The sequence below is a fragment of the Dendropsophus ebraccatus genome, chromosome 6 (assembly GCF_027789765.1).
Source record: "Dendropsophus ebraccatus isolate aDenEbr1 chromosome 6, aDenEbr1.pat, whole genome shotgun sequence".
NCBI lineage: Eukaryota > Metazoa > Chordata > Amphibia > Anura > Hylidae > Dendropsophus > Dendropsophus ebraccatus.
In genome coordinates this window covers 131,294,476-131,320,014 of record NC_091459.1, presented here as the reverse complement: position 1 = coordinate 131,320,014, position 25,539 = coordinate 131,294,476, and the positions used below count along the sequence as shown (strand labels likewise).

Sequence of the window (25,539 nt, the reverse complement as noted above, 5' to 3'; positions counted from 1 at the left end):
TGGAGCGGTAGCAGTGGGGACCGGGCATTGTTGGAGCGGTAGCAGTGGGGACTGGGCATTGTTGGAGCGGTTGCAGTGGGGACTGGGCATTGTTGGAGCGGTAGCAGTGGGGACTGGGCATTGTTGGAGCGGTAGCAGTGGGGACTGGGCATTGTTGGAGCGGTAGCAGTGGGGACTGGGCATTGTTGGAGCGGTAGCAGTGGGGACTGGGCATTGTTGGAGCGGTAGCAGTGGGGACTGGGCATTGTTGGAGCGGTAGCAGTGGGGACTGGGCATTGTTGGAGCGGTAGCAGTGGGGACTGGGCATTGTTGGAGCGGTAGCAGTGGGGACTGGGCATTGTTGGAGCGGTAGCAGTGGGGACTGGGCATTGTTGGAGCGGTAGCAGTGGGGACTGGGCATTGTTGGAGCGGTAGCAGTGGGGACTGGGCATTGTTGGAGCGGTAGCAGTGGGGACTGGGCATTGTTGGAGCGGTAGCAGTGGGGACTGGGCATTGTTGGAGCGGTAGCAGTGGGGACTGGGCATTGTTGGAGCGGTAGCAGTGGGGACTGGGCATTGTTGGAGCGGTAGCAGTGGGGACTGGGCATTGTTGGAGCGGTAGCAGTGGGGACTGGGCATTGTTGGAGCGGTAGCAGTGGGGACTGGGCATTGTTGGAGCGGTAGCAGTGGGGACCGGGCATCGTTGGAACAATGTACTTTATCTCCTACAGCTGCTTTAGCGAATGGATGGAGCTGCTCTTGTGACCTGTAGCTTCATTCCATCAGGACACTCGGGTCCCCTTTCTTGAGAGGGACCTAGCGGTTTGACCCTCTACTCTGTAGATAAAGAATATCTTTGCAAGAAGGGAAAACCCCCCTAAAGGGGGAAGTTAACCCCCAAAAAAATTTCCAAGTTAGCTGGTGCCAGAGGTTTGTAGGTTGTTGTGGTAGCGGGGGTTGTTGTGGTGGTAAAAAATGAGAAAAAGTACATTTGATTCTTTTGCAGAGACTGCGCCACTTTTGTCTTCTGTGCTTGTGTGGTACTGCAGCTCGGTTCAATTAAAGTTTAATGGAGCGTGTGGTGGTGGTGGTTGTGGTGGTGGTAGTAGTTTTCTCTTGAACCTTTATCCCAGTGCACTTTTATACCGTGCCTCTTTTATACAGATATGGAATGTAGCATTTAATGTTAATCGTGTTTACGGAATATAGATGCATCCGCCATTCTATATTTAGAGGGTTCAGTGTCGTTAGCACCTAAGTGTTGGTAATTAGTCAAAATATTTTTAATTAGCAGCAAATCTTATCGTAAGGACTTTAATCTTTTAGGAGCCAGAGTCGGGCCGGTCTGGATGCTCCTGTAAACACAGCTGTATGCGGTATACTGAGCCGCAGGGGATACAGGATGCTAATTACAGCCGCTAATTTTATCTCTCATACTCAGAAACCCTTCGCCTTCCAGCAGGGCGGCATGGGGAGCGTTTGCCATAGGGCGTTTGTTCTTTTTTTTTTTTTTTTTTTTTTCCTGACAGCACAGTTATATCACGGTTATATCAGAGGTGTAGCCATAACTGAAAGGTAATACAGCAAATTCAGTTTTGTATGGCATTGCTTTGTCTAGATTTGGTGCCCCCCATTTTTTAAAAGTCGATGAAAATTGATGCTTTTAAAACAATTTTGCGTCAGTTGAAATTTTAAATTTGAACAATTATTTTATTCGACCAATGGCTGACTGTTAAAAATTTTTTCGTTTAATAGTCAGTTAAGAGATCTTTAATTCATAGACAGTCTGGCAAGGATATCCTCGGAGCACATTGACTAGAAGTGGATGGATCTGCTGAACACTCAAACACAAAAATTCTGAGATTTTGCCGTTTTTAGCCACTCAGGCTGGGGTCACACCTATTGGTAGTCGTAATTTTTATGCATGGCATCCATGGTCCGTGTCCCATGTCAGGTATACAGACCGCTTCTGCCCCTTCCTTTTTAGCTATTGGAGGGACACGTGCGGCCACAGGTCAAAACTTCTGACGTTAATTTTTTCAAAAATGGATAACCTTTTATCATTGATTATGAGGAGTTCCCATTGCCCTGACCCACTATTGCCCTTCACGTCAAGCTGTGCAAACATAATCTCTGATCAATCCCTCGGACTGATTTATCGCTGGACAGTTTGCAGGTAATGTCCTTCGTGGAAAAGGCCTGATCTATATTTTGTGATCCGACTGCTGAAGTATTTGGCCTTGACTTGTAAAACCCATCAACACTTTATCAATCATCTCCTGACTGGGTCCTCGGCAGAATATTTCATTGCTAGATAATGATATTAGCAGATCGCAGGGCTTGGTTTATTCTTTTACCTGTTTGCCCTACGTTGATAGAGATGTAGAATGCGTATAGATATTTACCATTGCTGGTAGATATGTCCCTTGTTCTCTTCTGTCAAATTGATTATTATATATATCTATATATAATCTCTATTTGTATTGTTACATAATGAGAATACATGGCTTCGTTTTTTATATATATATATTATATATAAATATTAATAATTTTAATTTTATATATTCATTTCAGGCAGGGAGTTTGAAACTGTGGTCTTAAAGGAGAACTCCGGTGGGGGGGGGGGGAGTAGTGCATACAGGGGATGGGGGGGAACATAATAAAGTTTATATACGTGGGGAACTAGTAAGTCTATATCTATCAAGCAGGACTTATTCACAATGCTTCTCAACTCCACACATCTCTGACCGAACAGCCCTGCTAAAACTCCCCGCTATAAGTGACAGTACAAATGGAGTTAACCAGCGTTGTAGGGTAATCTCTTTTGACTTGCCGCAGACAATATGGATGGGGGCTCAGCCCGTGTATGCGGGTCACGTGGGGAAGGTGCTTCCATACAATCTGATTACAGTGCTGGAGATTCTATGATGGATGACTTGCTCATACTTGGAATTCCAGAGACGGCTAATTGATGGTCTGCATGCTGGGACAGATTTAGACAGCTACCTCCGCTCTTGGCCGTGCCAGGAATTATGGCAGAGTGCTTTCCCTTTTTTGTCTTTTTTTTTTTTTTTTTTTTTGCAAGATGACATGATATGTTTGTTTAGTCTTATGATGCCCATTTCTCCGGAGACTTTTTAAATATTTAAGACGAGGACCACATTGTGAGCATTAGTGGAGACTGGCTGTCTTGCTTGGGCGTCTGATTATAAATACTTCCCTGATCCAGCGCTATGAGCGTCTCGCCTTCATGGAAGATCCATAGTTTATCTGTATGTCGTATACGTCTCCTGTCTAGTCAGCTGCCCTAAATATCTATACATTAACATTATACGGCAGGAGCACCTCCTGAGTGGTTTGGCGTACTTACTGAGCGGAGATGGTGCATACATTATACAAGTCTTTAAGTTGTCCTCTGAAGTTCTAGTCGATCATCAATGTTGAGTTTATCTTTTCCGGTTATTTACAATTCTCATATGAAATAGCCACAGGAGAGCGAGTGTGTAAGTGGACCAGCGTTGTTCTGAATATTTCAGGAGAATAGGTTTCTTGGCAAAATAGTAAAATGCTTATACGTTGGAGTGTTGTCTGCCAATCTGCTTATAAAATGGTGGCTGTGAGGCTTTAGGAAACACTACTGTATTTTCCGGCTTAAAGACTACATTTTGACCCCGAAAAATCATCATAGAAGTCGGGGGTCATCTTATGTTGGCTTTGGTCGCCCCATACAGTGGGGGAGCTCAAAAAGGGCCTTATCCCCACTATATGGGGCGACCACTATATAAAAAAAAAAGTTTAACTCGCCTGTGACCCGTTCCCAGCAGCCACGCGTCTCCTGTCCCATTCCTGGCACAGGGAGTGTGACGTACACTGCCTGCGCCAGAGATCCCTGAGGCTCTTTCGGGCAGCCGAGAGTCTTATCGGAGACGCTCTGAGGCGTTCGGCTGCCGGGAGAGCTTTGGGTGAATGACCAAGGCGCCGGAAGTTCCTGAAGCCTCGGTCAGGCAGGGGTTATAATTTCCGGCGTATAAGGCGAACCCCTGACTATGTACACTGGAAAATACTGTAATCCATCAGAATAAATTTCCCTATCCATTTCCTTTTGGGAATGGGTGGCATCAAAAATATCAGGCAGCTACAAATATTTATTAAAAATAAAACTCCACCAGCTACGGGAAATTTATTAAATCAACATTAACATCTGTCCAACACATTTAAGACATTTCCGCTTTATTCATGGGTTGTGTATAGTGATGAGCGAACCGGGTTTGAGTCTATCCGAACCCGAACGATCAGCATTTGATTAGCGGGGGCTGCTGAACTTGGATAAAGCTCTAAGGTTGTCTGGAAAACATGGATACAGCCAATGACTATATCCATGATTTCCACATAGCCTTAGGGCTTTATCCAACTTCAGCAGCCATCACTAATCAAATGCCAAAAGTTCGTGTTCAGATCGACTCGAGCATGCTCCAGGTTCACTCATCTCTAGTTGCGTACTATTGATATATATGCACATTGGGGCAAAGAAAAGCTCCTCAATGTCATTAATGAATGTGACCTTAAAGGGGTACTCCAGCGCTGATAAAAAAAAAAAAAAAACACATTCAATCATAAATAGTTTTTACATTTACCATCTCTCCTGAGTCTGATTCTGTTTAAATTTCCTGCTGTTTGCAGGCCCCTGAAGCTCCAGTTGGTGGCTTCATTTTTTTCTTTACTTCCTGGTTTGGGGTTTCCCATGATGCACTTTGTCTCCTGTGATGTCTAACTGACTCTGTAAAACTGTTAGATGGCTTACATCTTGTTCAGCCAATCAGAGCTGAGCAACCTGTGTCATGACAAAGGGAGGCTGGCTTAACAGGGCTTAGACCCGCCTCCCTCTTGATGTCATTGTCACAAAATGGCTGCCACAGAGCAGCCTGGGGTCAACAGTCATTAGGTAAGAATGAGTTTACTTCAATTCCTGGTGGGGGAATGAGGGGGGAAAAGATAGGGAAGGAGGGCAGATAGGTGATTGAAGCATATTACAAAATTATATAACTTTGTAATGTGTTTCAATTACTGGGAAAAAGCTTTTTGCTGGAGTACCCCTTTAAAGTCAGAAGATGCCAGTGCAAAAAAATACAAAAGGACAAAATAGGCTTGAAATGCGTCGGTGGGGAGGAATATTTTTAATCTAATGGATTTAATAAAGCTATGAGCCAGGCAGTTCTGGTGATATCACTGAGGGTGCGTTCAGACTACGGGACCCGCACCGAGAACATCGCAGAGAACATGGTCAAGAAAAATTCCACCGTCCACCCAAAGAATTGACACGTAATTTCTTTGGGCGGATGGCGGAATCCGCCTGACCATAGAACGGAGTCTATGGGTAAGTCGGAGATGCGAATAAGAGCAGGCGGCGAAATCTGCAGGAACTTCTCTGCACGGATTCCCCAGTTGGAACGCACAGGTCCCTGTAGGGTAGTTACATATCTTTGTATGATATTTACAGAAAGACAAGAAAGGGGTCTATGGAGCCTCAGTTGTGAGTCTCAAAACACTGGAATAGCCAGATATCCCTCCAGGGAAGGAAACCTTGTGCCTAGGGGTGCCTCCCAGTGGGGAGATTACCAAACCACCCTAACACACAGCCCCTCAAGTCCCACTCGGTTGAACCCATTTGCGTCAAAGTCCAACTCCGTTGCGAGTATTGTGACGTAACAAGGGATTACCAGAGCCAGGCATCCATCCACAGACATCTGTTTTGGGGTATTGCCCCTAGTCAGCGTGGAGCAGGATTCTGGCTAACGGGGGCAATGAAAAGTAGACCAACAAAACACAGGGAGATCGGCAAAAAAAATAGACTCAAGAGTCTCCATTGATACATTGCCCCCTATAAAATTTGAATATACAAGAAAGGGGTCTGTTGCAAGTCTCAAAACACAGAAATAGCCAGATTACAGAAAGACGAACAAAAATCATTGATAGTCACTCCCCACCCCGACCCATTTCCTTGCTGTATTAGAATGGGGCATTCGTAACAATCACACTAGAGAAGAATGCCATCGTAAGACGTCTTCGCGTGCGCACAGTTACATATGCAAATACTAGGTCTGTGAAGACGTGCATTGTTTATCTCTCTGCTCTCTTGGATACGTCTGGCTGTGGTTTCTGGTACATAGCAGTATACAGATTAGACAAGAGTGATTAGTGTTTATCAGCGGCTGACGGAGCCTCTTGGCCGCGCTATTTTGTCATTCTGCATGTTCTATCCCTATTGTCTAGCTCGTAGCCTAGGCAATAAGTTTAGTTTTTCCCCGCTTGGCTTTGTGTATCTCGCCAATTTCCGTCGCGTCCTGAACCATTTGGTTTTTAATCTGTATTATCGCTGCTCCGTTCCATGGAGGATCTTCTCCGCTCTGCCATCTCAAATCTGCACTGTGCCTGTGTATTGTCATGTCCCACACTCGGCTCATCTCCTCCCCGGCCAACTGGCGTTCAATTCCCTTGTTTTTTGGACACACTTTCTTCCCAGAAATAATCTAATCTCACAACTATGTTTGACATCTGGCTTTCGCTAAATCCATAATTAGGACTCCGGGTGTGAACGTCTCTATGGGATTTTTTTTCCCCCCTCTAAATCCCTGAAAACACTTCTTGCTGATTGACCTTTGTGAGTTGGAATTTCTCTTGGTTTATTATATAGGCTGTGAATTATTATATATTTTTATTTTTTTGCTAGTCTCCGGTAGCATGACAGGCATTAAACGATTAATGAAAGGTTGGCTTTGTCTGCTAACACATCAAATCGTAACTCTACTTGTGGAATAGAGAGGTCCATATCCAGGTATTTGGATTTGAGAGTACGAAACTCAAGGAACTTCAGCTTTATAGTGGACTGTTCTTTTTATGGCAAGTCCCATAACTTGAATACTGGTGGCTAAAAAATTGGATTTAAACTTAGAGAGTCTGGGAAAACATGGATACAGCCATAGGCCATAGTCTGTATCCACATTTCCAGGACTTCCTAGGGCTACATCCAACTTTTTCAGCCACCAGTATTCAAATCCTGAACTATCGACTGGAGCATGCACTTTACTGGACCATTTCTTTACTAGAGGCCATCCATACGAAGACCACCTGTTGGTTGCCCATGGATGGACCCTAAACACCATTAAGAGGGTGGATTTTTGTCCCAGCACAGACCTATATTGAAGTTAATGAGCTCCATGGGCCCCGCTCTCAACAGTCCCATTAAAACCAGCAGCTGCCTTAGGTGTCTGGAACAAGACCTACAACCGCCCAGTTATTTCTTCTTCAAAGTACCAGTATACAGCAGCTGTCGTGGCTGAGACACATGGTACTCCCTTCTATGGCTTCCTAATAGGTTACAAGGACAGGGGATGTCCTTATGAGACAAGTTCGTTATCATCTTAAAGGGATATTTCTGGGAAATATCAGGTCATAAATCATTCAGGCATCCATAGGACATGGTGAACAGAGCTGGAAGCAGTTGACTTGATTCACTACATAGTGGTCGGACCTGGTTACTGCAGCTCATTTCATGTTACCGAGTGATCGTCTTATGGTCCTGATCCTTGTGTTGTGTGGGTCCTAAGGATAGTCATGTGGGTTTTTTTTTTTTTTTTTTTAAAGGAACCCCATTTTCCCTATTCTTTAGTTTTTGTAGTTTCTACTGACTACAGCATCAAGGGAGAAATATCCAGGATCAGCGATATCTCACTCCGGCCACTGATGGCGGCTGTCCGCTACAGTTAAAGGTGGTTTTTGTGTTATTTTCTGCCTCCCTGTTAACGTAAAATATAGAAGGCCCAAATACTCTCCTTCCTGACTCCCCCACTGCTGTCAAGTCTTCAGTCCCCACTGTGGCCCTCTTCTTCTTCCTCTTTCCGATAATGTGCCTTGCTGCAAAAACTAGGCCGAGTTGACACAAAAGATGATTGCACTGGGGGGACTTGAAGACATGACTGTGGCAGCAGCGGAGCACCGGGCACATACAATATTAAAGGGGGTTTCCTGTGGAAAAATTTACACCGGGCACCTGTCATGTATGAAACAGATTGTTCTCTAGAGTAGAGATGAGAGCAATGCAAGCATGCTTGGCTCAGTCTGAACCCAAACCTATAAGCTGTATCCTTGTTTTCCAGGCAGCTTTAGGGCTGCATCCAACATCTTCAGCCGCCGGTAATCAAATGGCGCATGCTCAGTTTTTGGACTGACCCAAGCGTGCTCAAGTTGCGCTGATCTCTACTCTAGATATACTACTGGCATGATATACTGGAGCAATGCCATAATATGATGTACTGTAATGTTATAACTAATGCCGAGTGAATCTCCACTATGTGACTAATCCAGAACATGACCGCTTGCTCGTTGATGGCTTTAGTCTGCATAAATGAAGATGTAAGGCATTACTTCTGTTTGGTTTTTAAAGGGGTTATCCAGCGCTACAAAAACATGGCCACTTTCCCCCTACTGTTTTCTCCAGTTTGGGTGGGGTTTTGAAACTCCGTTCCATTAAAGTAAATGGAGCTTAATTGCAAACCGCACCTCAACTGGAGACAACAGTAGGAGGAAAAGTGGCCATGTTTTTGTAGTGCTGGATAACTCCTCTAACTATTGGTCTATAGCTGCAGTCCACACAAGTTGTATACATGTAATCTGCATGGACTGCAGCAGTCACTAAGTACTTAATATCCGTAGTACTTCAAGTCTTTGTAACCTCGGTTTTAACTAAAATTAACTCAATGTAATGAATCAGGAGTCTATTATGATTAATAATAATATTCTGACATTTCATTTCTCAAGCGCCTACTATTCAGATTATCCTGGACACTGCCATGCTGGGTACATTTACACATAACACTTAACGGCATGCAGGGTCTGCGTTTCATGGAAATGCCTGTCAGTGTGGAGTCTTCATACCTAGCTGATTGGCTGAGCTGAAAATGGCTGAGCTGAAAATGCAGGAGTCTCTGCTCAGCCAATCAGTGTCTCCGGCAGGGTCCCGCCTCAGCCGCTGATTGACTGAAGATGATGCTGGACACCGGGAGGGTAAGGCTGGGTTTACATTGATCAGCTGAATCCTTTTTCAGTTTCTTCTCTCAGAAACCGACCACAACTGATGGCAAAAAGGTATCGGTTGTCATTGAGCTTCTCATGCTTTTTTTTGCAATATGTGCTCCCCTGTACCGGCTGTCACTCAATCCGCCGGCACAGTTACATTGCCAAATTATTTAAACTGTCCCATTCAAATGAAAACTTGCATACAGTGATAGTCTATATCCATGCTTTCGCGAACACCCTAGGGTTGCATCCAACTTTAGCCACCAGTCCGAACAATTGGACTTGCTCTAGTTGAGTTAATGTCTAATTTTCTCTATTGTTGGTCAGCCCTCAATCTTTTTTTAATGCTGCATTCACAGTTTTATGATGGGAGATCTTTCCATGTTCTCAATGTCCATTCCACTCCTGGTTTTGGTATAAACTACTGCCCAAAATACTATGTGTGAATCCAGCCTAAGAACTGGAGGAATTTGAAGATCCCCCCACACAAGCTTGTATAATCCCACACTTGAGGGGTCATTAACTTTTAGAGGACTGACCTCTACCCTTCCATTTGTTTATTTCTAAAGATGGCTCCACACATTGTAGGCTTGGAGGTTTTTCCCCTCTTCCATCTGTTCTTGCTTACTGGTGGAAGGGAATGAGGTCTGCCGAGTCGCAAAAGATAATTATCACCTACTGTGATTGCAACTTCTGAACTATTCGCCTCTTCTGGTTTATCACACTGTTAGACACAGGAGGCCTAATGCTGCTGTAGCTCAAGTGTGAATGAAGCAAAATGTGATGTTTGCACCAAATTAGCTGAATTTTTTTATTTTTTATTTTACCATAGGCTTTCTGGTTATGTGCATTGGTTACATGTCTTTGGATGATCTCGTGAGACCTATATGATATCACCTATACAATGACCTGAATGACAAATGGCTGTGATTCCACCCGTATTAGTTTTTTCTGTGAACATGCATGGCCTTTCCATCCAAAGATAGAGGAACTGTGCTTAAACAACATCAGCCGTCAATCATCGGCATCTATTTTCCTGATTTCCCCCATACACGTCCATGCTCGGACCAGCCAAGCTTGCATGTGTTTTTGATAAACAGTAGAAACCCACTGGTGGCATCTTGTCTCCAGAGACTACAAAAGGATTGGATGTTGAAATTTAGAATGACTGATACTACCTTCCCCTGACATCAGGAAGAATTTCAGAGGCCCCAATTCACACTAAGTTTTTGCAATGCGGTTATTTTTTTTCCATCTGTTTTTGCAAAATACTGATGGAAAAACAGATGCATTTGTGTGCATCCTTTTTGATCAGTTTTTCTATTGACTTCCATTTAAAAAATGATCAAAACACATCAGTTTCAGGGATTACACTGTATACGACTTGCCGCTCTACATTTTTATGGACCCTTATCTTTGGTAGAATTGAAACCACTAGTATAGCTTTAATAGTATCATTTAGATGCCCTAAACCTATAATAATAATAATTTTTATTTATATAGCGCCAACTGATTATGCAGCACTTTACAATTCTAAGATCTTGTTTATAATTGTCGGGTTCTCTATAAGGTCCGGCATAAACACAGATGAGGAATAACGTTAATATCCAACTGCTAAAAAAAGTATATTGATACCAATTAGAAACTTGTAATGCACTATTTCTCCTGTGGGGGAGCTGCTGGAAAATGGAAAACAACCATAGATTAAATTATGTGATCAGTTTATGGAGATCAGAAGATTAAAAAGCCCTTCTAATAAAGTTAATTGATTGGAATCTAGTTACCACAGACGGGTGTGGAATATGGTGACCATAGTTGTTTGTGTGTCTGCTGGGCATAGCGCACCCTTGTGGTTTTTAGTTTTTAAAGGACGTCCAAACAAAGGAGGTTTGATAGTTACATCTTCGTCTTTGCCAGCTGAGTGGATTGATTCAGTCTCATTTCAGATAGAACAGTCTCTGCCAAGTTCAGAATCTCAGCAGGAGTCCCTGTCATTACCCTGACCCTGAATCCCTCGCAGGTCACCTTGCAGCTGTTGTCTGGCATGTGCAGAACAGTTTGCGGTTTTTCTTTATCAGTCGAGGTGGACAGGTGTTCTCTAGGAGTAGCTCCAACTAGCCTCAAAAATCCTGGGAAAATGTTGCACAGCTTAATTGGCTGTACCAGGGTCAGACTGACTCCGCTAGAGAAACCAGCACGGGGAGGCTAGACGGCCAGCACTTGGCTACATAGCCTTCAAATAACCGCGAGAGGTACCCAGTTCCGAAATGTGCAGGTTTTATGAAATAAATGATTTTAGGCTTAGAAACTATAAATTAATCTTCTGTTTGCTGCAAAAATTATTATTATTATTATTATTATTATTATTATTATTATTATTATTATTATTATTATTATTATTATTATTATTTATTATTTATATATTTTTTTGTATTCTAATGTTGCACATTTTTTGCTGCAGTATTCACATTGAAAATCCACATTAATTTTTGTCAAGCCCTGTAGAGAAAAGTAGAGGGCAGGATATGTGAATAATTTGGTGCATTTTGTGGATTTGATTTTAGAGAACATTTATATTTTATTCTAGCCATGAAATATCTGTCATCTGTTTTGAAGGGCAATCTGCATTCCCACCCATTGGGATGCAGCCAGACTGATATGGCCAAGCTTGAAAATTCATAGTGTGAGCAAAGCCCTAAAGGGGTGTTTCTATCTCTTAGCTTGTTATCCCCTATTCTTGGGTGTCCAATCACCAGGACCTCCTTCCATCCCAAGAATATGGATGCAGTTGTCCTTGAAATGAACATGTCACCTTCTCTATGGGGCCTCCTAACACTTCTAAAGGGTAAAAGTGAGAAAGTGGCATAAAGGTGGTTATATGCATTAACTGAATGTTGACTGGTCCCACCAATTTCAGTGGGACTAGCTAGCCATCTAACCTGTATGAGGCCTCCAACTCTATCCTAGTGGCTGTTTTTATTTCGATGCACTCGGTAGTAGAGATGTCTGGCAGCGGCTTACTCCCCTCTCTTGGCACTCTTGGCCAGTGTATGAGGGGTCAGGTAAGACAGCTTATGGCCGATACTTCCAGCGTTAAGACGTTGAAGTTTTTTATGTAGACTTTTACATATTCTTAGTTTTTGTATGTGTTTCTGGGAAGGCTGACTGATGCGACTGCCATTGTACATCCCGCATGGGTTAATTATATATGCATGCCATTAAGAGTCTTGGCTATAATGGTGGACACAGAATTTCTGGAAACAGATGTATCGGAGAAACTGGCAGCCAACTTGATATAAGAGCATAGCGTGGAGGGGACGGAGACTTCAGCTGCTAAAATATGAATCAAGATTAGTTACCACAGCAGATGAGATCCGGCTCTATCGGCCTCCTGAAGCTGGCGACCAAAGCCACCGGCATCAATAATGAATGCCTGCTAAGCTGATCTTTGGGAGACGACGAGCGGTGACTGGATGAAACTGAACGCCGACCAAGCACATACTTGTGGTGGAGGTCGGAGACTGATAACAAGACTGAAACCTGGAGCTCACGAGGTACACAACCTCATTGCGGTGTCGGCTAATTGCCCGAGTACTGGTTGGGTTACCTTCCTGCTAGGCCTTGTGGATATGCTAGTAATATTACCGACCACTAAACAAACTGGTGGAGCGTACACTCCCTGTGGAAAACCGTAAAGAAGGATGGGCATCACTCACCGAATCTTGTGAGATCTATTTTATTGCAGGTTGACAGATGCCCTGGCCGTATGACCTTGAGAAAGCTGTGAATTGTGAAATGGACGTTGTTCTGTGCATCTGTTAACCTGCAATAAATAGATCTCACAAGGTTCGTAAGTGCTGCCGATCCTTCTTCACGGTTCTGTGAAGCCGTTATCTTTGTATTCCATCCAGAAGGACTATCTGAGGCTGGAAGTGCCGGCTCGCTTTGAACTTTTTGTTTTCCTCCATGTGGACGTTACGGATTGTGGAAACTGTTGACTGGGTTATTTTGGTGTGTGTTAGTGCGGATAGATTTAAACTGCCTGACTCTTATTGTTACTTTCTTTTACTGTAATACTTCAATACTCCTTTGTGGGCGCTACAGAGCACTTAGCTGTAATCTGTGGATCAAGACGGTTGAGTATACAGTTTTGGGATATTAATGGATAACTCCTTTAAAGGGGTACTCCGGGCAGGAGGGCTTCTTTCACTATGGCCGGGGAGGGGGTGGATGAAAGCAACGACGTCCACACACCTCCCCAGTTCCAGTGCTGGGTCCCGAATGCTCCCATCTCCGGCCGCTTCCTGGTGTATGACGTGTGGTGGGACGTGACTTTTCAAGCCCGCTCAGCCATTCATGGGCTATAGCGGGGTCTCGTGTCTGCCGCTGAATGACTTGAGTGAGTGGGCTTGAAATGTCACGTCTCGAGTCGCGTCACGGACCAGGAAGTGGCTGGGGACTGGAGCAGCGATACGCAGAACCCAGGGGCAACTGAGCCAGTTTCACTTTACACCATGTTTGATAAATCTCCCCCATAGTGCTTAGTTTTTTTGTTTTTTTTTACCAAGTAGGTAAAATCACACCACCTAGCCTTATCAGTCCCCCATTTGACATCCGTGAAGCCTGGACTGGGATCACTGGAGTTGGTGAATAGCCAGATGGTTCCTCAGATGCTCTCCCAAGCAGGCGAGTGTTGCTTTAGGGGCCACATGTTCTCCAAGGGGTGGACCCATCCTCCAAGTCCTAGGGCGGCGCTCTGTATTTCTATTGTACACCTACAGATTTGGCCCCATAGAGGTGCCAACATACGTGCTGTATGGGATATCTGTTCTGCTACTGCCGTATCCTTATTCCGTATGTAAGGAGCGCTCTGACCTATTTATGCCGCCAGTTTCTAAGAAATGAGGATGGATAGCTGCACTTTATGAGAGCGTTTCCCACAAATAACCATTTGCTGAAAGCCGCTCACCGTCAGTAATGTGTCTTTTATGAGGTCAGCAGGTCCCGGATCTCTTCCTATGTGTCCGTGCACTATTTCCAGGCTGCTATGGTCGAGCAGAGAGAAAAATGGGATTGACCGAACCCCGAGAGAAGTGACATTTTCACCGTAAAGTCCTCGCCTTTCGGCTTTAGCTGACATGTAGAGGCCTCTCTGTTGCGGAATGGTGCAATGACTGATCTAGGCCTATTATACGGATGGGAACAGTCCCAGCTAATGCTATAGAATGGATACCGGAACCAAAAGCGTCAGATCACTGGTTGGGGGGAGGGGGGGGGGTACTTAGAAACCTGATAATGTAAAAAGTCAATGTATGACCTTTATTTATTTTTTTCCTGTGAATCTAATTTCCACGGTCCCAGAGACATTTCAGGCATGGTGAATTGTGGAGCGGCTGAATAGTAACATATGGGATATGAATGGTGGTGATCTAATCAGCAGTGGCGTAATGCGGTTATGTCTGATGGGATTCATGTATGAAACATGGGATGTCGGGAAAACGGTGAACGAAATGTGTCCCGTATCTATTTACTATCGAGCCGCACCGAGTACGGACAGCTGCGGGTGCCCAGCAGGAAAATAATAGTGTTCATGTATGAGCAGGTGCAGGGAGCAGGCATGTTGATCATGGGGTTCCTTAAAGCATTTTATCCACTTTGTGGATCTCCAGCTGCCGCAAAACTACAACTCACATCATGCCCTGACAGCTGTTGGCTGTCTGTGTATGATGGGAGTTGTAGTTTTGCATCGGTTGGAGAACACTGCTTTAAATAAACACTGGACAAGATTGATATCATCTTCCGGTACATATCAGCTGCTGTATGTTCTGTATGTTCTCTCTGTCTGACACAGTGCTCTCTGCTGCCACCTCTGTCCATGTCAGGAACTGTCCAGAGCAGCAGCAAATCACCATAGAAAGCCTCGCCTGCTCTGGACAGTTCCTGACATAGACAGAGATCCATTGCCCCAAACACACACCCCCACCCCTCCACCTGAAAATAAGGGGGAAAAAAAACGGCACCGTTCTTATCCTCGGGTTATGTATGTTACTGTAGCTTAGTTTCATTGTAGTGTATTAGGCAGCGTTGTAGTACCTCACACAACCTGAGGATTAGGGTGGCACAAAAAAAAGCTGTTTTCCCAATCCTGGATGAGTATGCCATAAATCATATGTGGCCATTTTCACCCGTTTCACTAGTCGACTCATTTTTGCAAACCACAAAGTGTGAATAATCCTCAGGGATTATAATTCTGGAAGATTTCCAGATTTCCTTCAAAAGCAAAAAAAAAAAAAAAACTGAACAGAGTGAGCGCTGGTTGCATCGTGAGCATCATTTTGGCTGAAAATATGGAATCCGTTGTATTATATATTTGCTTTGCAGTTGTCTTATAGACTTGTAGACAGGAGGACTCTAGACTTTCTGTATGTGGCAGCTAGAACGCCTGATACTGAAGCATTCCTGTTGTTTTCCTTCGGGTCTCCTCTGTAACACCCCCCCACCCCCCCTTAAACCACCACCTCCTCTTACTTCCTCTGCTGGATGCTGATAAATAATCTGCTTCCGCCGCCCGGGTTCTGCTCACCTTCCCGCATTCATCAAGCTGAGTGGATGCACAATAAACCGCACTCCGCTACTTACAATATTGTATAACTGTGTTAGTTCTGCAAAATCCAGTGTAAAATGCGCCTCCTCACCTTTCCACTTCAAAGGCGGAGGAGTATCATGGCTCATTTAATCACAGCTACACACCAGCCCGAGAAACTGGGAGACGAACCAAGATTTAATTGTGGGTTGGAAACGAATAGCGCCAGCGAAAGAGACAATGGCTCAGAGCGGCATATGGGGGGTGTCGTGTGTGTGCACACAAAGGATCCTGGGAGCGGGCACAACTTTACCTCTCTATACTGCAAAGGGGAGGACACTAAGAAATTGGAGCAAAATTCTCATTAGCGAGATGCAATCTGCCTGCTGTTACCACATAGTCCGGCTTATGAGTTCAGATTTTTAGGAAAATGGATTGCTATAGACATTGATATTATGTATGGTGTTTAGTAGCAGTTGTAAGTAGACAGGAGTAAATCTGCAGGAATTTCCATTCAAATTTAGCAAATCTGTTTGTTTAATTTTGCAAGACTGGTTCAGCTGTAAGGTCCCGAGATTGCATAGAAAAATCCGGTATGACATCCTGGGGTCGTTGAGATCTCAATGGATTTGGATACTTGGCTTAGAAGTCCCCAGGGTGTAGTATCCTTGAAAATACATAATGCCCAACCCTTTTCTCCACCAACACCATCAGGCGTTGGAGAGTCGTAAGGTCCTCATGGACCTTATACTGTCGCCTCAACCTGCTGCCATCAGTGGGTTGTACCAGCTTTAGTATAAAGTGTATGGGCACCTTTTGAAGCCTTCTAGGATTTTAGATACTGGCCAATATAAGACCTAGAGTGTCATACCTGACGTTTCCATGCAGTCGTGGCACTTTGCCCAAGTCTGGATAATTCCAATTTGCTAGATTCATTTGAGTGTCATAAAATAAGTTTTATGTATAGTATTTTTAGGAGTTTATGCAACTCTATGTACTATAGACTAAAACAGTCTCTCTTTCTCTTTACTTTTTTAGGAAATTTTACTACATTACCTTGTTGAGAGATCCCGTCTCGAGGTACCTCAGTGAGTGGAGACATGTGCAACGAGGAGCCACCTGGAAGACTTCTCTTCACATGTGTGATGGAAGGACACCGACGCCAGAGGAGCTGCCATCCTGCTATGAAGGCACAGACTGGTCAGGGTGTACATTGCAGGAATTTATGGATTGTCCCTATAATTTGGCCAACAATCGCCAGGTTAGGATGTTGGCGGACCTCAGTCTTGTAGGATGCTATAACATGTCCTTTATAACTGAAAAGAAGAGAGCTCAGCTTCTTCTGGAAAGCGCCAAAAAGAACTTGAAGGATATGGCCTTTTTTGGCCTTACGGAGTTCCAGAGAAAGACTCAGTATCTCTTTGAGAGAACTTTTAATCTGAAGTTCATCAGACCTTTCATGCAATACAACAACACTCGGGCAGGTGGGGTTGACTTGGACAATGGCACTATCCAAAGGATCGAAGAGCTGAATGATCTAGACATGAAGCTGTACGACTATGCAAAGGACCTCTTCCAGCAGCGCTATCAATTCAAGAGGCAGGTGGAGCGAATGGAACAACGAAGGAAAAATCGGGAAGAAAGACTTCTCCAGCGGTCCAACGAGGCTTTTGCCAAGGATGAGGCAGAAGACCAGGTTCGCTGGCCTACAGAAGACTACATGAGCCATATAATTGAGAAGTGGTAGCAGGGCATGGACTTTTATACTACTGGAGAAACTAGTTTCACATTTGTTATTCTGTATTGTATAAAATTCTGAACGTTACGATTTAAGAACACTTTTTATTTAATGTTTGTAGCACACAGCTCGAAGCTCCGGTAAGCGTTCATCCTTCGGTAGGAGAAGCCTCTCTTTATTTTAATATAGTCAGAACGTGACCGCACAATGTCAACAATGCTATACGTTTTTATTCACACTAGGGAGTCATTAAAGCATTGTTAACTGTGTGTTTTTTTTATCTTGCTTCTCAAATTCTCAAGGGCAACTAATGAACTAATAACAGTGGTATGTTTAATAGCCAAATACACATTCTTGCTTTTATAGCCCTTAAGGAAACCCACATGTTGGCCAAAGACAACAATTAGCAGTAAGATTTTTTTTTTTTCTTATTGAAAAGTTTCTGAAGACAGATGTCCCATCGTATAGTAGATCAGTAGATGAATCCTGGTCTATTATTACAGTTTGATATCTTTCGCTTCACTGTTCCTAAAAGACCATGAGATGGGGTTCTCCATTGTGTTTCCCTTCATTTTCTAGATTATATCTATGCAAAATACCAATTTTCACCTAAACAGTCACTCTTTGCAGTCAGTATGGACTACTTTTCAACAGTCTTTGGTGTGACCCAAGGAATATACTTATGATTGGTCCTACAGACCTTGACTTGACATACACCAGGGACGGGGAACCCTTGGGCCCTCCAGCTGTTGCCAGGTTCCCCATCCTTGACATACACCATGCCGTAGCTTCGGGCTAAATCGGTGATCCCCAACCTTGAGTTTCTCTTTGGCTGTCAGGGCACATTAAGAGTTGTAGCTTTGCAACAACTAGAGAACCTTAGGTTGAGGGATCATTGGCCTACACAATGGTTGGGGAAACGGACACTTTTAGATATTTTGTACATAGAAGAAGGAAGGCCTTGTACCCCTATTGAGTGAGAACAAGGATTCCAATGATGACAAATAAAGTTGCATATGGTTTATAACAAATAATGTAACCTGCTGTAAGGGTATTCTCATAAGGGCAAGACAAACAGGATCTATAACAGATATTTAACATTGATGTAATCTAGCTTGTGTATGGAGTCTTACAGACTAATGTGATTAACCATCTCAGGCAGGGATGAGGACCCTTTTGCCTTCCAGCTGTTGCAAAACTACAACTCCCCTCATGCAAAGCTTCGGCTGTTCAGGCATGATGGTAATTGTAGTTTTGCAACAGCTGGTGGGCCAAAGGTTCCCCTTCCCTGATCTAAGGCATATAATCTTGCCAACCAGCACCCTGCTCTGTAAGGATAAGGGGCAAACAAAATGCCAAAACCACACTACAGGTAGTTACCTTGATGCCCAAAGAGTGCATATTGGCTTTCCACCAGAATAAACTGATAATGTATCTTTGGCTGTCTGTATTCTTCATTTATGAAGATCAAGGGTCCATGTCTCCAGGCTCTACTGGGAAAAAAAAAATTTCTTCTGTGCCTTTAAGCCAAATTTATAATTACTCAACCTGCTTGACCAGGTCCTATGTGTGTAAGGACTGCTGCATGAACTACAACTTCCAGCCGGGAATTGTAGTTTTGCGACAGCAGGTTGGCTCTCTGACGTTAAATGGAGTCTTCTAGCTAGATCCATGACCTGAGCGTAACTTTTAGATAAAATCTTCATATAACTGGTTCCAGTCAGTCTGAGACATGGATTCTACAGGATTAACAAAATTGTCGAAACTTGGAAAACCTTAAGCCCGGGCTAGACTTGCGGTGTATGATGCCTGGGTCACACCACAAGACTATATCAACCGTCTAAGTCAAGGATGGTGAACCTGTGGCCTTCCAGCTGTTGCAAAACTACAATTCTCATCATGCCTGGACAGCCTTTGGCTAGTTTTGCAACAGCTTAAGGCCTGGAGGTTCCCTATCCCTGGTTTAAGTCGTTGTGTAGACTCTCCCAGTCTACTTCTACCACATCATGTTGTACAAAAGTTCCTAAAGTCTCCCCGTGACCAGAGTCTGAAGCACTGCCGTGTTTTTTTAGCCACTTGAATCCTTATTAAACATATCACTGTTCCTAGTATGTGAAGACTCAATAAGCTGATCTCAAAGCTGTCTGATCCTGATGAAGGACACAGCACCACTTAGTGGTGTAGGTTGGAAGGAAGTAAAGCACTTAATGTGGATTGTAACTGTGTGTATAGTGTTTTTCAGCAGCAAGTGTCTAGAATCTCACAGGATTAAGATGGACTTGCGCTAACGTAACCTTTTTGTAATGAACAATGGCATTTGTTTTATTTTCTGTTTTACGCCTAAGCAATGTGAGAGGGTCGCTCATTGTAATAAATTATAATTTATATGGATGAGCATGTCTATTTAATTTCCCACAACGCCACAACTCCCGAAAGCCTTCGTCCTGTTCTATGAAGGTTCCGATAGGAGGGGGATCTACGTGCGGCAGATTTGTTGCAGAAATCCTTGTACTTGCTGTTAGAACAATCTTACTGTAGATGAATGGAGGGGATTAATCCTAAAAGGGGTTGTCCAGACTTAGAACAACATGGCTGCCTTCTTCCATACCATGTGCAGTAAAAGGACTGGATGCCGTACCCAAGATATAATTGTCCCAATGGTCCAAAAGTCTACTGACCAAACAAAAGTCTGACCATCATAGGACCAACAGATAAGCTAAACCATTGGAGCAACAACCAATGTGCCAAAGTGCAAACCACTATAGAGAACGGTACAATATAAATATATAATAGTGTTTTGTTTTTTCTTGTTTGTATCTGGAAAGGGACCCCCCTTTTCCAAATATCACTTATATGGGGGTGTCCGTGTAGTGCTGGTAACGTATATGGTTACTTTGTGTTTTAGGTCTTGTCTATGTTTGTTTGGTTTTTATCCTAAGCACCTAGTGGAAAATAGGGACTTTTACCGGGGGTTGGGGCCAAACTGTTATAGATGTGGTCACCCCCAAAAGGCAGTGTGAGGCACTATCAATTAGTATAGAGTGTGCTAGCCCTACCCCTGTGCCACGTCCTCTATAGTTGTTGCACTTTTGTATGTAGGTTGTTGGTCCAGCACTAATTTGCTTTGGAGGTATCTTTTTTTTTTTTTTTTTTTTTTTTTTTGAACCTAAGGGTCAGTTTTATATGAACAGCTAATGGAGGTTATGTTTTAGCTTATCTGTTGGTCCTACGATGGGTGGTCAGTCTTTTATTTATTTATTTGCTTTCTTCCATAATCGGCACCACTCCTGTCCTCATTTTTGGTGTGGAGGGGTTTTTGTAGCTCAGTTCCATTGAAGTGAATGGAGACGAATTGTAATATCTCGCACAACCTGAAGACAGGGGTGGTGCGGTTTTTGAAAGAAAGTATCATTTTTATTTTTCTATTTCCTCAATCCTGGATAACCACGTAAATGATCAGACACCATTTTGTGACTTTTGTGCTTGCAGTTGTTTTTAATGATTCTAAAATCTTTTTTTATTTTGCATTTTTCCACTATAACTGCACCATACACTGGAGCCAGTGGTTAAACAACTCCTTGTAGAAACATAAATGAATGGTAGAGCTTATCTTGGGCAACTAGGAGCCGCTGCTCTCCCATGGGTCACCTGTGGTTACTCCAATGCCGCTCATTGAACTCAATGCAGATTGTAGTGAAGAAGACAGACTGTTATAAATCACGTGGACTGTAATACCTGGTACAGCCACTGCCCAGTATATGGCAGTAGTATGAGAAGTGAAGAGATGCAGTGGCTACTTCATTCTAATGAAGGACAGAGATTCTGGGATTTCTACCACTCAACGATTTGGGTACTGGCCAACATCCTAGTAATATTACACACACACAGTCATTGGGTATAGACAATGAATTGTGAGGACACCCCCCCCCCCCCCCGTTCTGGTATTTCTGCAACCAATCTGCCATATGTGAATATACCCTGAACCTTCTGCTGTGTCACTGTATCCCCCTCCCCACTGCCGCCGTTTCGAATGTTGCATCCAGTACATTTTTAATCCATTTATATCACTGTGAATCACACTTGTCATGTTCCTTTAATAAAGATTTATGCATAATTATGTTTATGTGCAAAGATTTCACAGTTGTCTCTTACGTTACAGACCGGGTTTCAGATTTTCATTGCTCTTGTTGGTTGTGTAGCTGGAATTATCATAATTACCTTAGTTCTAAATGGCTTGTGCAAGAAAATTGAGGGATTTATGAGTAAAACAAGCGCCACGTTACCTAGAAACAATTAGAGGGTATAATGGCAGGCGCCATATACAGCGTTCACTATGCAGAGCCGATCACCCTGCACACTGCTGACCGGCCTCCGGAGATCTGCACACATAGGGCTGGAGGGCCGTGATTGATTGAGCCTTGTAAAGACCCTGCAAATGAGTGACGATATTACTGATTGGTGTAAAAGGGCCCAAGACCAGAGCCCGATTTATGACTGGAACAAGATTTAAAGGGGTACTCCACTTTTTATATCTTGCTGCCCATGGTAAGACTAAAAATTCCTTCCATACTTGTTATCTATTCAGTCTCCTTCCCCCAGTTCTCCGCTGAAGACCCCAAAATTCTGAGACAAAAGTCACCCCTCCCTTCTGAGACAGCTGATGTAAACAAGTCCATGAGAGGCTTTATCTGCAACATTGTAGCATCTTTGCTAATGAACTGACTGATTAATCCTTCCAGCATTACAAAGTGATCTCTGAATAACTCTCCTAGCATTAAAAAGAAGCCACAATGTTGCAGGTAAAGCCTGCCAGGGACTTGTTTACGTCAGCCGTCTCAGAAGGGAGAAGGGGGGACAGAGAGAAAAACAGATGTTTGTGTTTTCAGCTGAAAGCAGCAGCTGAGAACTGGGAGAAGGAGACTGAATAGATAATAGATAGATATAAGTATGGAAGAAATTTTTAGTCTCACCATAGGCAGCAACATATCAAATGTACAATCAGCAATTATCAGCTGATCGCTTTGTGTAATGCTGCGTTTACACGAAACGATAATTGGCCGATTAACGATGTCGGAGTAACTATTTTTTTTTCATAATGATCAGCGTTTAGACTGTACGATATATTGTACGGAAAATTCGTTTTGCGATTGCTTAAGCTTATCTCGCACATAGAAAAAAATCGTTGAACGACTGTTTGCACGGAATGATATGCCAATTTTTTTGCGAACGACAAACGGCGATTTTAGAACATGTAAGATCAAAATTGAACGATTTTTCGTTCGTTGCTTGATTGTTCGCAGCGTTTACACGTACGATTATCGTTCGAATTCGATCGTTATCGTGCAAATTCGCACGATAATCGTTCCGTGTAAACGCAGCATTATAGAAGACAATGATAGGCTGACGTCCACGATGTCGGCTGATCGTTGTCTTTCAACAGGTTGAAACGCCAACAATCAGCCTAACAAACGCCACTGTCTCCTATGCGCTGCCCTGACGGCCCCCTGGTTCTTACCCGCTCCTCACGGGGGGACAAGGAGCAAGCAAGCACTGACCTCTCCACATTGCCCCATGTAATAGGGGCTTTACTCCGCCCTCCCATACCTGATCCTACTTGGGATCCTACTCAGCCTCCAGGTGTCAATCAAGTATGAAGAAGGAGAGAGAAGGCCTTCCAGCTTGCAGCATATCAGGAGCTTCTTTGACTCTTTTTACTATATAATTAAAGCATTTTCCTACATCCTGGAAGCACAGCTGGATATATTCCCTTTAAACTTGTCTTAAACATTTGTCGGCCCAAACCTATAATCTTGATGGGACCATTCCCAACTGCTTAGAGAAGGGGCAGGCTCAGATGAGGGGCACGTGTTAGGGGAACCAGTCATCACTGACTGAACCATAGGTGATTGGGGTGGTCCCTGGTGGCATCTGCCCATCCCACTGGCCTTGATTATGAGGGATGGCTGGAGAGAAGATGATGACTTCCTGTGAGGGGTAAATGGAAGAAAAGTCCACCAAAGCCAGAACCATTAGACATAAGACTATATTAGTAAGTTAAATGCAGAATATTCCTTTAAGGGCTCTGTCTAGGGCCAGCTTTATAGCCTAACCATATAAATAACACTTGGAAGCTATGTCTTCCCCATGCAGGGAGGTCATACTCATAAACCTTTCCACATTAAAGCTCCATTAACTGAGAAACAATAAAAATAGGATTGTAAGAAAAACAAAGTGAGTGGGGAAGGGGCCGTGTTCAGTAACCTCGTAGCTGGGATGGATACGGTGTACCACAAGCCTCTCCCAAGCTGAAGGGCCCAGAATATCGTTTTGTAATGGGCATCATCTTATCCCGCAGTGATGGGGGTGAACAGAACACTTGTTGCTGAGTACAGACTACATCTGGCCGGCTTATCATCTTGGAGCAAAAAAATCACCGGCTGCGGGGCTGTCCTGTCTCAGTGATTGGCTGAGCAGGCTGTCACTGCCGAGATGAGGAAGGGCCCTATTACACGGGACTATTATCGTGCAAAAATCGTTATATCGTTTGAATTTAAACGATAATCGTTTTGTGTAATTGCAGGCAACGATTGAAAAATCGTTTGTAAGTCGTTGACCGTTGATTTAGATCTGAACCTAAAATTATTGTTAATCGTTCGCTCAAGTTCCGCATTTTTTCACTACTCGTTCAGTGTAATTGCACATTGTTCATTGTTTTGCTGCGATCAGAAGGAATAAACTATCATAGTAACGATCGTATCTAACGATTATCATTCTGCGTAGTATGGTGAACGATTTCAGGTTAACGATAAACAATCTCGTTTGCAATAGTTTATTGTTAGTCGTTAAAGGGGTAGTGCGGCGCTAAACAATTGTTCACAAAATAACACACATTACAAAGTTATACAACTTTGTAATGTATGTTATGTATGTGAATGGCCCCCTTCCCGTGTTCCCCCCCCCCCACGCCAGACTCGGAAGTGTGGTGCATTATACTCACCTGATTCGTGTTGACCCCGTCCGCCATCTTGGGACAATGATGTCATCTTCGGGAGGCCGGCCGAACCGCTCCGTCCGTCCCTCGTGCCGGCCCCCCTCTGCCGCATCATAACTGTGCTCAGCCGCGATTGGCTGACCACAGCTATGCTCAGCCAATCGCGGCAGAGGGGGGCCGGCACGAGTGACTGATGAAGTAGTTCGGCCGGCCGCCCGAAGATGACATCATTGTCCCAAGATGGGGACAGGGGTCGACCGCTTTAATCGTTACAAATCACTGCGTGTAATAGGACCCTAATGCGTTTACACGGAACGATTATCGTTCGAATCTTTCCAATAACGATCGCATTTGAGCGATAATCGTTCCGTGTAAACACAGCAAACGATCAAGCGATGAGCGAAAAATCGTTCCATTTTAATCTTTCAACATGTTTTCAAGTTGTCGTTCATCGTTCACTAAAAATTTGCAGATCGTTTCGTGTAAACAATCTTTCAAAGATTCACCCTATGTAAAAGATGAGCTTCAGCGATCTTAAAAACGATCGCATTAAGGATTTTTCTTACGATTTTTCTAACAATTTATTCGTCTAAATGCTGATCATTATAAAAACCAAATAGTTGCTTCAAAATCGTTAAACAATCGATTTTATCGCTTTGTGTAAACGCAGCATAAGTCTTGGAAGCGGAGGCGGGATTGTTTAGCCAGGCAACTGAAGATGCCATTGGAGGACACCAGGGGAACATAGAGAGGTAAGAATAGGCTGTTTGTTAGGTTCCTCACAAGGGTAGTAACATTTTGTAAGGTTAATTTGAGCGGAATACCCCTTTAAATGTTACCGACCATCCACAACATAGATGATAATTGGAGTGGCACTGATGACGTAATCATGTTTGGCCTTTGGTGTGGCAGCCAATCGATCAGCTGGTTATCCCCTCTAAAAAATCTGATGTACTCCATTAAAGGGGTACTGCAGCTATTTTTTTTTCTTTCAAATCAACTGGTTTCAGAAAGTCTCTTCAACACAGGAACTGTCCAGAGCACTATCAAATCCCCATAGAAAACTTCTTCTCTGAACAGTTCCCGTGCTGGACAGAGGAGGCAGCAGAGAGCACTGTGTCAGACTGGAAACAATACACTACTTCCTGCAGGACATACAACAGCTTATAAGTATGGG

At 43.7% G+C, this 25,539-nt stretch overlaps 1 protein-coding gene across 1 annotated transcript in view; it reads left to right on the top strand.

The window, feature by feature from the left end:
• Positions 1–21,488, top strand: part of HS6ST1 (heparan sulfate 6-O-sulfotransferase 1) — a 103,255-nt gene extending 81,767 nt beyond the window's left edge. Inside the window, exon 2 of the mRNA XM_069973034.1 lies at positions 16,672–21,488. Within this exon, the coding sequence (XP_069829135.1) occupies positions 16,672–17,380 (709 nt within the window). The 3' untranslated portion in view covers positions 17,381–21,488. The remainder of the gene's footprint in view (positions 1–16,671) is intronic.
• The last annotated feature ends 4,051 nt before the right edge of the window (positions 21,489–25,539 follow it).